General features: G+C 36.6%; 1 protein-coding gene across 1 annotated transcript in view; it reads right to left on the bottom strand.

The window, feature by feature from the left end:
* LOC149563698 (U3 ribonucleoprotein (Utp) family protein) overlaps nucleotides 1–12,297 on the bottom strand; it is a 69,088-nt gene extending 56,791 nt beyond the window's left edge. Inside the window, exon 1 of the mRNA XM_089826838.1 lies at nucleotides 11,746–12,297. Within this exon, the coding sequence (XP_089682964.1) occupies nucleotides 11,746–12,084 (339 nt within the window). The 5' untranslated portion in view covers nucleotides 12,085–12,297. The remainder of the gene's footprint in view (nucleotides 1–11,745) is intronic.
* Nucleotides 12,298–12,617: the final 320 nt, after the last annotated feature.

Genomic DNA, 12,617 nt, shown 5'->3' with positions numbered 1-12,617 from the left:
AGATAAGGTTGTAGACATCATTATCAAAGGCTTAGAAGACTATGGGGAATATGAAAAAAATGAATATTTTGACACATGACTTCCTTAGGGACAAACTAAACTTTGGGTTTAACTGTGGAGGAAACTCCGTAGTTAAGCGCGCTCAGGCTGGAGTAGTACTGGGATGGGTGACCTCCCGGGAAGTCCCGGTGCTTCACCCCTGTGAGCATCACCTAGATCCAATGAGTGCTAAGTGTTTCATTTATTCTCATGAGAGATGGATTCATGTTGAATCACTACTCATGAAACATGGGTCATCGAGTTTGACTCAAAATCACACAGTTAAATCCTGATATTCACATCACAAACTAAACTGGACAGGTAAAATCCGGTAGGCAAACAGAATTGGGAGAAGTATAGGAATGGGGAAAAATAGACATGTGAGAGTTACTTTCAGCAACATAGAAGGCAAGAGTGCAATCTTGAAGAACATGGGGCTACTCAAAGACACCCAAATATACTTAGAAGGGGATTTGACCATTAACCAACAAGAGGAAAGGAGGAAGGAGTGGGAGAAAGTAAAATCAGCAAGGGCTGTCGGCAAATGGGCTTGGATGAAAAACGGTAAAGCACAAATTGTCGATAAATCAGTGAATTAGAAATAGGAACTTAGGGCCCCACGAGAGTATCTAAACATGGTGAGTTGGAATTGTAGAGGATATCTATGGAGAAGAGGACCGGGGTTAGGGCCCATAGCCAAGAAGCAAGACATTATTTTTCTCATAGAAACACTTGAACATGAAGGGTGTAGGATTCCAGATTTCGAAGGGTACAATACAGTCTCGGTATGGACTGAAAAGACAAAGACAGGTAAAGGTCATGGAGGGATTACTATCTTGATAAAAGATACGTGGAACAAAAACATAAAATTGGAGAAAGAGGACCCAAATAAACAATTTATATGGCTGAAGATTGAGGATGATAAGGAGATCACATGTCTGGCAGCATGCTATTTCGCACCAAAAAGCTCTAAATTCTATAAAAAGAGGCACCTAGACAACAAAGATCCATTTGCAACTTTAAAGAAAGATGTGCTCTCTTTTAATCATACTGGTAACACAATTGTTATAGGAGATTTTAATGCTAGGACTGCAAGTAACCAAGCCATTCAGCTGGGCAATGACCTAACAGAGGACAGCAAACCCTTCTGGCTAAAAGAAGCTGATGACAGTATCAATAAACAAACCTCACAGGATGAAAAAGGTGGTGTGTCTCACTTTGCAACTGAACTCTTAGGGCTATGTAGCCTTCATGGGTTGGTTGTTTGTAATGGTATGAAGATGTGGCCAAAATCAAACAAAATTACTTGCAAACGTTAAAGGACAATGTGTGATGGACTATATGATTTGTTTGCAATCAACCATCACCAAGGTAGTTGATTTCAGAATTAAACAATGTCCTATGGAGTTAAATTCAGACCATATGCCCCCGTGTATTAAATACAATATAAAGGTCAAAAGACTAAAAAGTGATCAGGTCCTAGATGGCAGCACAAAAGGGCATAAAGAGGGCAAGATTCTTATAAACAATGAAAATAAAAAGATATTTTGCACCGCTCTTGAACAGCAAATCCAAATGCACCATGACATCACAAATATCAAGGAAAACAATGATAAGAAATACTACTTCAGCAGCAGCTCGCTGATCCTACTAATTCAAGAAGCGCTAAAGGGTTGTAAGAGAACAAGGATAAAGAAGAGCATCTCAAGCACCTTTCAGGCTAACCCATGGTATGACGAAGAATGCAAGGCCGCAAAAATAAAATTTAAAGGGAGAAAGGAAAACAAAACAATCATAAGAGAATACAAACAGTTGATCAAATCCAAAAAAGAAGAATATGTGATTAATCGGAGGACAGAGCTAATCATGTTAGGAAAGCACAATCCTAAAGATTTTTAAAGGAAGTTACAACACGCTAGAAAACAGGTTGAAAATAAAATTACAGATTCCCAATGGTTAATATATGCAAAGACTCTCTACGAGAAACCAGAGGACGAAGTTTCACTCCCCACAATCAACAACTCGGATGAACTATTTTCTAATGAAGACATTACTCTAAGGATAAGGAGATTAGCGAGTGGAAAAGCTCAGGATATTGATGGGCTGCAGGCTGAATTTCTGAAGTGGGGGACAGATTTGTTGACTCCGTACATCACAACATTTTTAATATGGTCACGCAAGGCTACTTTCCCATGGAATGGACCACAATTGTAGTTATTCCTCTCCATAAAAGCGGGGATGTCAACAACCCTTCCAACTACCGCACCATCATGATCAACCCCCTATTAAGCAAGCTTTGTGGAAGTATGGTAAAGCGGAGAATTAGTGGATGGGCAGAAAAAAAAGGGAAAAGAGCTATGGGTCAGGCGAGTTTCAGACCAAAACCTTCCACCATTGATCACTGCATTACACTAAGGTACCTCATCGAAAAAGCATGGGATAAACAGGGGGAAGAGGCTTTTTGCTGCTTCGTTGACTTTAAGAAAGCTTTCGACACCATCCCTAGGGATAAGCTATGGAATAGGATGGAATAATTGGAGGTCCCAATAGAATATAGGGCTGTTGTTTATAAACTTTATGAACAGGTTAAAGCGAAAATCAGAACCAAAGAGGGCATATCGAAATGTTTTGGCAACGACATAGGGATCAAATAGGGGTGCCTGTTATCTCCTACCTTGTTTGGCCTCTATATTGACAAATTAGAGGAATGGCTAAACAAAGCCAATGAAGAGGGAATTCAGTTGGCTGTGTATGTGATCAGATTACTTCTTTATGTTGATGACCTTATTCTCATCACTAAAACAACACAAGGGCCGAGTGAACATCTGAAGAACCTAGAAACATTTTGCATAGAGGTAGGGATGGAGGTCAACACTTTTAAGACCAAGATCATGGTTTTTTCCTTGAGGAAAAGAAAACAACAATGCACTTTCATATTTAATGGCAAAGCGCCAGAGATTGTAGAAGAATACAAGTATCTGGGGATAGATTTCCATTACCGGCTAAGTTGGGAAACATGCAGATCAAAAAGGATATAGGGGGGATGGAAGGCATCTTATCTTCTTCAGAACAGGTGCAGGACAGCAGAGTAATGAGACTAGAAGACTAAGAAAACCCTCTTTGGATTGTTGGTGATACCGGTTATTTTATATGGCAGCGAGATATGGGGGAGCAGCATATCAAACCATAAATGGCAGCAAATTGAAAGAATTCAGAAACACTTCATCACAACTAATCTCAAAATCAAATCAACAGTTCCCTACAAAATTATTTTGGCGGAGGCGGGCATGCTACCAGTGGAGGCCTCGGCAATTGTTAGATTGTTGAACTATCTAAAAAAAGTGGGTAAAATGGATGCACATTGCTGGCCTAGTAAGGTGGTCGACAAAGAACTGGCTCATCGAAAGAAGACATAGAAGAAACAAAACAATAAATGGTTCAACAAGTGGAACGTTGACTACCAAGAGTGCCCGGAAAACAATTCTGAAATAAAAAAATGGGTGGCAGAAAAATCAGATCTGCCATGTGGGCAAATCAGTTAGGTAGAAAAAAAGCCTATTATTTCAAAGAATTTAATCCCACATGCGAACATGACAACAAAGAGTATTTAGGAGCTGAGATCAAAGGAAAGGCAAAAATCCTAATCGCCCAACTGAGATCTGGTTCACTCCATTTGAGATGTGAAACTAACATATGGAAGGTCCCTAAGGAAGAGTGGGAGGACAGAATTTGTAGATTTTGCAACAAGGGTGTGGTGCAAACGAAGTGGCACTATCTGAAGGATTGCACCGCATACGAGGACATTCACAACCAGCACAAAGAAACTTTAAAAGTGAACAGCATAAAAGACCTTTTCGAAGGACCAAGACTCCTCAAGGGGGTCATTTTGCTTATGCAGATCACAAGAAAAAGGACAGCCTGGAGAAATCTCATCAGACTGACTGGGAGTTTTATGTGGGTCCCTTAAGCTTATGGCCTCATGGACTCATTAAAAATCTTTCATTTCATTTCATCCGGATGAGTTACGAAGCTTTGATTTTATTGATGATTATTAATTAAGTCATGCTTAATTAGTAATTGAGTCTATTATTAAGTGTTAAGTTCATTTAATGTTTTATTTAATAAAGTGCATTATGGCACTAAGTCTTGGAGAGAGATATAATTGAATATTATATTTCAAACATCAAAAGTAAATACACTCAAAAGCAAAGTTATGTGGAGTGTAAACTTGAAACTTCCAGGTCGATTTGCTATACAGATTTTTAAATACCTTCAAATGAGAAAATCGATCACTCGGTTCTGCATTTTGAGTTGTGAAATTGGTGATTGAATTGTACCTAACATTTGAGCAATTGGAAGCTAGAAGAATTGGGAATTCTTCAAAGTTGATCTCTGTCAGTGAATTGTGTCAGCTTTAATCTCATCCAGAGATTAAGATTTGCTTAATTTGGTGATCAGATTGTGATCAAGATTCAGCATTTCATATCAGTGATATTTTGTAGAGTTTAGAGGGAAAGATTTGTGCAGAATCGCTGCCATTAGAGGCCAGTGCTTGGAGTTCCATGCAGCCGCATTGCATCTGTTGGCAGAAGCCATCTATAACAGGGTTGTGAGCTGTATTTTGAGGGCAGCATTAAACTTAACAGGGCTACGATAACATTTAGAGAGCCCATGTTAGCTGTTGAAGTCTCATTTTCATCTAAGGGTGCCAGCGAATTCATTATTAGCAGCAATGTTAAGACTTGCATTCTTCAGGAAGCTGCAATTTCTCAACACAATACCCATGTCTTTTGAAGTTCAGAAACCCAGGTTCAATAATTGTTAAAAATAACTGTTGTTGCAAATTCCTTTGAATGTAAACATTTGCATACAATTTAATAGTGAAAAAGCATGTAAGTACATAGTTGGTAATTTGCTATTGAATTTCAAGAAATTTAATTTGAATTTCATGCATTGGTATATGTTTTGAATTGTAAAAATCATTCAATTACAAGCAAAGTAAACACATATACATTCAGAAATCAGAATTAAAGGATTGCATGCCAACCATTTGACGAAATGCAAAAGGTCAAAACTGAGTCTTCAAAGTTATAACCCATTGGGGTTCTTACAGAAGTGGATACACGGGAGGCAGCATCAACAAATCTATGCAAAGATTCTGAACAACAAAAGAGAGGCAATGTGGCTGTACTCCAAGGGACATCTTCACACATAAAGGTCCATCAAAGAGTGATTTGGTTAAGGTAAGTACCTCCTTGTTCAACAAATCCTCCATTGTGAAGTCTAATAAGTCCCTTAGTCAATTTTGGCACACACAAAAGGAGTCAACTCTTAGCTTCTAACGAAGATGGTATATAATGTCAAAGGATGGTCAACAAATCCTTATACCCATAGAGGCCGGGGAAAGACCACCATTTGGTGGCCTTGTGCTTGACGACAGTGAGGTTGGAGGATACTCCTAAACAACCAAAGCAAGGGAAGCTTGTATAGGTGACAAACCATCTTCATGTCAAATTCATCCCAACATGAGCATAGAATTGGTGACTTTATCTTTGTAAAGCTCCAAATTGATTGTTATGTTTTAACAAGAAGTCAAACAAGCACAAGAAGCAGAGGATGTGGTCTTAACTCAAGGAGGCAAAGAAGCATTTTCAAACAAATGGTAGAATTCACCACATTATTCTTTAGCAAAGAGGAAATGAAGAGATAGCACTCCCAACTTCACCAAATGGTTGTCCCTAAAAGGTGGAAAGCAAGCATCAAGCTCTGACAGAAATGTGCAAGGCAGGTCCAAGTCTTCCATCAAAGGTCTCAATAGATAAGAGTAATATAGAACCTAAGATGACCATTATAGTAAATATAATATTATTTTAATAGTGTTCAAATCATGAGGATTTTGGCTTTCTTGAAGTATGTTCAGACCTTTTTCTTCTGCATGCCAGATACGTGGACAAAGAGAGAACCATTTCTCTGGCATGCAAAAGAGAAAGGTCTAAACACACTCCACAAAAGTCAAAATCCACATGATTTGAACACTATTAAAATAATATTATATTTACTATAACGGTCATCTTAGGTTCTATATTTAGATTCAGATATTTTTAGTTCTTTAGTCCGCTAATTTTAGTGTCGCTATATTTAGCGACTTCTGCCTTGTAATTTGTTATTCAAGGAGTTTCCTCAGTTTACCTAATAATAAATTCTATTTTTCCATTCATCCAATTTTTAACAATTTTATGGTATCAAAGCAAATTTTCTGGGAATTTTATTTTTCTATAATTCGTGTGGAAAACACATGAGGAAAGATAATTTAAAACTTGTTTATCAGAATGGCAGCAGCAATAGCACGGACCTCTGCATTTTTTGTCTAAGCATCAGTCCATCCATCCAAGCACTTATGAAATTACCGACGTAGGATTACCAATGGTAGCCACAGAAACAAACCAAAAAAATAGACAGGCGCGGGCCTGAAAAATTCCGGACTGGGCGCAAGTGATTGGGCACCGCTACCAGAAAAAATGGGTGCAGGTTTGTAGGAGTCAATTAAATTATATTTTCCTGACAAATTTTTTTTTTTGCAGGTTAATTAGTCTGATTTGTTTTATTTCAGTATTTTTCCAGCATGTTCTATTTTGCAATTCAGTGCAACATCTGCCACAACTTTCGTGCCTTACACTGGTTTGACCAGAAACCTTCGTTACAGTGATGACCTCTTTAACCACCATTATGTTCGAGGGCAGTCAGCAGTTTAATGGCTGCAATTACAACACCTAGAAACAGCACATAATGACGATATTTGAATATTGTTGTGCTGATAAGATTGCTTTGGGTACGGAAGCATGTCCTACGACAGTTCGGAAAGATCAAGATAATGGGATGAACATAATCGCAAAGCTGTAATGCTGTTCAAACTTCCTGCTGCAAATGATCAGCTCCCTCGGGACATCTTAAAGAATCTTTATGAGACATCTGACAAGAGTTGTGCTTTTTGTCTGAAGAATTTGTTGTTTTCTATCATGATCAATAAGAAGACAACTGTCCAGGCACATCTGCTGAAAATCAAGGATCTACGTGGATCTATGTGACCAGTTAGAGGCTATTGGCCGCAAGATGGAGGAAGAAGATATGGTAGTGATCATGCTGAAAAGCCTGCCCCAATCCTACGAGCACTTCATAAAGACACTCAATATCACTTCTACTTGTGTTGTCCTGACATTCTTTGATCTATAAAACAAGCTTCTACGGCAGGATAGATGGAAGCAACAGTTTGGAAGTCATGAAAGTTCCTCCTCTTCTAAATAGGTGGACTTTCCAGCCCAAGCCTCAAACAAGTATACAGGTACCTTACAGTTATCTCAGCAAAAAGGATCAGGTGAACCTGCATCTTAAAAGAAGAGTGATCAATGCAATTATTGTCACAAGCATCATCAAATTAACAAAGATTGCAGGAAACAATTGGCAACCACACAATTTTCACAAGATTTGTCTCGGCAGAAGGCCCCAGCTACTCCATATTCCGATTACCAGGAGGTTGCTTCCTATGCATTCTGATCATCTCTTATTATGGGAGGGTTAAAATAATTTTGCCTCAAAAATTATCTGGTTAAGTCTTCATAATTTTTCCCTTTAAAAAATCGGTTGGGTTTTATCAGTTTTCCTCAAAAACAGAGATCAATATTTCTCTAATCTGTATTATTTGATCCTTAATTTTGCTTCTATTTGGTTTTGATTGATTTAAACCTCAAAAATCATATTTGATTTGGTCGATTTTGTCCTCAAAAAACGTATTTTGTTTTTGTAATATGCGAAGTTCGTGTGGGATGTTATTTCAGGGTCTTTACCATTTTTCTTTGAAAAAATGATGCTTTGTACTTTTCAAATCATGGTATTTAGCACTCTGTTTTGGGGCATTCAGCTCATCTACACTAGTTTGGAGGGTTTTGTAGTTGTTCTCAGCATGCCTTTGTATTCAAGGAAGGATACTTCAGTTATCCAACATCATGTTGGGTGTTTTTGTGATAATTTTTGGTCAACGGTTTTGCCAATTTTGGTATGGTCAGTGGAAGAGTTTGTGGTAGGCTCTATTCTCGCATCAGGAAATCATTCTGAATAAGGGGACTATTAGAATATTGTGATGTTTCTTTAGTGGTCATCTTAGTTAGTCTTTAGTTTATTGAGGTAGATTTTATTTTTGTCTTTAGTTCACAACTGTTTCTTTTAGGAACATTGTCTTTGTAAATCTTTATAAGGAGCTTTCTTCTCCTCTGTTTAATATAACAACAATAACATCATTTTATCATAACATGGTATCAAAGGGGGTCAATGAGATTTCACTAAATTTGGTGGGCTTCTTCTAATCTAGAATTTTTTCCTGGAAATTCATCTTTCAATTTTTTGAAATTAAAATCATTCGAGGTAATTCATGAAAGTTTTGTGGTTCGTATTCAAAAATGTTTGTTGAAAATTGCTAGTTTGGTTAAGGGTTTTGATTGCACAATTTATTGGTTTAAGCAAAAGTCTCTCATTTTCGAAGGTTGCATGAATTACTTACATGTTGTTTGTATGTGCTTTTTGTGAGTTGCATGTTCTTCCATATGTTGTTTTACCATGCAAAGTCTCGTCTTTTGCCACATGAAGGTTTCTTTGTTGGGTTTTTTTTTAAATCCTCAAAAATTATTTGTTGGGTTTTAAAAATATTTTCCTCAAAACATATTTGGTGGATTTATAATTTTTTCCTCAAAGATTATTTGTTGGGTTTTAATAATATTTTTCTCAAAACATATTTGGTGGATTTATAATTATCTATTGGGTTTTAATAATTTTATCCTATGTTACTGATTTGGATGCAGATTCCAAAGCGGATGCAAGATGCGGGATTTTTTTTTTTTGGGGGGGGGGGGGGGGGGGTGTATTCTTACCTTCAAGATCAAAAGATGATCTACATTGTTTCCTTCAAGTATTTTGTTTAGATGCAAAATCCCTAGAAAGTTATTTGTACAAGGTACATAATATGCAATTTGTTTACTTGGTTCAGATTTTAGGCATAGATTAATTTTAAAAAATCCTGTCTTATAATTTGAAGAGAGAATTTCCTCTCACTATTTGTCACAAAAATGGCAACTTAAAATGCCATCAAACTTGAAAAACTTTGCAAAATGCATTGCCATATAAGCTCAACTAGCTAGCAGCCCAAAAGAAACCCTTCTAAAGAAACCTATTGCAATTCAAAAGGAGTTGTGGAGTCAGTTTTGTATGCCATTTTTAAGCACTAAGCATATAGTCACATTTGGTTAAAGTTTTCACCCACAAAGAGTTTCTTTGAGGCATCTATGTCTCATTGTTGTTAAAATCTATCATATCGCTCTTAACTTTCATTACATCTATTTAATTCTTACACTCACTTTACTCATGATTTAAGCCTAATAGAACCACAACACATGTTAAAAAAATATTTAAAATGTTTGTGTTTCTTTTCTGAGCAAGGAAGCCTGTGGATGCTCTTGGGTGCCACCCAGAGGCCACTCACACGCACCTAGATGCAGTCAAATGCCTGAAACGGGCATCTATCCACATCCAAGTGCCTATGAGTGGCATTCAGGCGACACCCACAACGCACCCATCCGGCTCCAACACCCATTCGTATCCGCTTCCACATCCAGCCTCTAGGAGGGCGAATTAGTACCTTAGTTTTTTTCTCAAAAAATTATCTGGTGGATTCTAATAACTTTTTTTTTTCAAAAATTATCTAGTGGCTTATAATTTTTCCTCAAGAATTATCTGGTGGGTTTATATATGTTGTGCTTTAGCTTTATTTCCTCAAAAACAAAGCTTTGTATTCTTTGATCCATGTCTCAGATTTTGTTGTCTAGTTTTCATTGATTTTTCAACTCAAAATTCATGTCTAATTTTTCCAAATTTTCTCCTTAAAAATCATGCCTTTTTGAAGTTTGTTTGGGGCATCATGCTCATTTGCAAAGTTTGGAGGGTTCATTGATTTTTTCCTCAAATTTGTGTTAGTTATTCTCAGTGTTTGTCTATCTCTCCAAGGAAGAGCGGCTCGTTGAATATTTCGGGATGATTTCCAGTTAGATGTTTTGCTGATTTCGAGAGGGTTAGTAGCAGAGTCAACTCAATGGTGGACTCTCGTCTCTTGTTGCAAAGCATTCTGGAAAAGGGGACACCCTTCTCTATTCTATTCTGGACAGTTTTTTGCTACTCTTGGTCATTGACATTCTGCAATTCCCGGTAGGGTCTCAACAACAGCAGAGTGTTCTGAAGAATATATGACCACAAGACATGTATAGTCTTTTGCATGGTAGTTAAATGATGACCTTTAAGGGAGAGTATTAGAAGATTGTAATGTTTCTTTAAAGGTCATCTCAGTAAGCCTTTAGTTTATTAAGGTAGTTTCTAATTTCGTCTTTAATTCACAATTGTTTCTTTTAGAGACATCATCTATGTAAATCTTTAAGGAACTTTCATCTCCTCTATTTAATACAACAACAACATCGATTTACTATAATAGGGACCACCTTCGCCTAATCTTTCTTTGGTTACTCTTGGTCATTAGCATTCTACAGATCCAAGAAGGGCCTCAGCAACAACAGAATGTTTTGAAGAATTTGTGACCACAAGACATGCATAGTATTTTGTAAGATTAGTACAATGACCATTAAGGGAGGGTATTAAAACAATATTATACTTACTATAAAGGTTATCTTAGGTTTTATGTTTAGATTCAGATATTTTTTGTTCTTTAGTTCACTATTTTTAGCAGCTTTTGCCTCGTAAGTTGGTTATCTAAGGAGATTTTGTCTCCCCAGTATAATGTTATCATGAATTCCGTTTTTCCATTCATCTGATTTTTAACAATTGCAAACACATATCAGGTCATTAATTATTATAGCTATTGCAAGGATAGTATACATTTGGATAACAAGTGTTGTAAACTCCATCTTCATCTTCATCTAAGAATGGCCAGGTCAAGCAAGGGCAGCCACAAGCTAAGAGAAAAAAAGAGCATAAAAGGGCAAAGGTTCGAGGGGCAAGAAGTGTGTGCAGCATGTATCCTAACCACTATTGCAAGTAGATAACGGAAAGGCCGCATCTTTTTATTCTCGTAGGGATTACTTGCATAAATTGCGAAATAGATACTTCTGAAACATCTCACCCATGCATATGAGCTGTCACCCTTTGTCTGAAGAACGTTTCAGCAGGGAAGGCAGAAGAAGAGTCACTGCAAGAAAGTGGGAGTCAAGAGAATCACAAGAAAACACTTGTAGGATGTATTCATTTATTGTCACGTGAATATTGAGCATTTGATGGAAAGGAAGAGTCCATCTATAAACGCAAGGCATAGGAGCAGGGGCCTAGAATTTATGTTCCTCTCTTGGAAAGAAAGACGAAAGTAGAAAAATTAAACATCTTGGCCCAAATCCATGGAAAAAACAATTATCAAAAGCATGAAATGGCGTGAAAAACAAACTATATCATCACACGCTAATTGGATGAGCTTCAGTAAAATATAAAGGTAGCTGCATAAAAAAAATTGGCATCCAATTCTAAAGCCAGCTGATACCACCACATGTCACTTTTAGACTAAATGTTTCCAGTGAGCTGCCAAACTTCCAAACAAGAACAATGCAAAAATTATGCACCATTCAAAGAAAAAATTAAATTCCTAAACTAAACGAAAAAAAAACTTACCTCAAAATCTGAGGGCAGCTCAAACTCGAGGTTATCTACTTGATCATATCTTTTGTTTTTTTGGGTATCTTCCTGTGCTGAATCCTCCTCGTACTCGTACTCATCTCCGTCAAGTTTTTCTCCATCATTCTGATCTTCTTCATCATTGCTTGTGGGATGAAGAATATCTATCTCTTTTTTAAGAGAAAAAGGCAGGCGAGGAACCTTTTTGGAACCTCCGTTTTTATTCTTCTTCGTTTTATTCATCTTGGGCGGAGGACGAGGCATAGGAAACAGAGATTTCTTCGCCATTTTATTGCCTTTCACAGGTGGATTTCGTCCTTTCATGATTTTAGCCATAATAGGACTTATGAACCCTAGTGTGTGCAATATCACTCTGAAAGGTTTTGCGTTGAAAAGGTTCAAACTCAAATTGCTGCCAAATTTGAAGTCTGTTGACGTTTGGTTATTGTTTTTTAAATTCCGCAGACCACCTCTCGATTCGCGAGGGCTTTAGGGAGCTGGATGGAGAGGGTTTTAGCTGGGTACCCAGTAAATAATTATATAATTATAATTTTTAAGGGTTTGAAAAAGAAGTAAAAAGTACTTGCCTTAAAGTTGTGTAGTTAATTATAATTAGAGTTTTATATGTAAATTTAATTATTTGTAATTTTATTATATTAAAATTCATATATTAATATTTTAAGTGTATTTTTTTATAATTATAATATTAATTCTATTGTATTTTTTAATGAAAATTTATAATGTAAATTATATTGTTGAGTTAATTATAATGGAAAAGAAAATTTTAATATATGAATTATCAATTTAAAAGTATATATACTATATATATAATATAAGAATATTATAAGAATGTGTAAAGTTATAAATAT

The sequence above is a fragment of the Cupressus sempervirens genome, chromosome 4, assembly GCF_028749045.1.
Source record: "Cupressus sempervirens isolate cs-2001-9-10 chromosome 4, ASM2874904v1, whole genome shotgun sequence".
NCBI lineage: Eukaryota > Viridiplantae > Streptophyta > Pinopsida > Cupressales > Cupressaceae > Cupressus > Cupressus sempervirens.
Note: the sequence above shows the minus strand (reverse complement) of the source record. Positions and strands in the feature narration are given on the sequence as shown.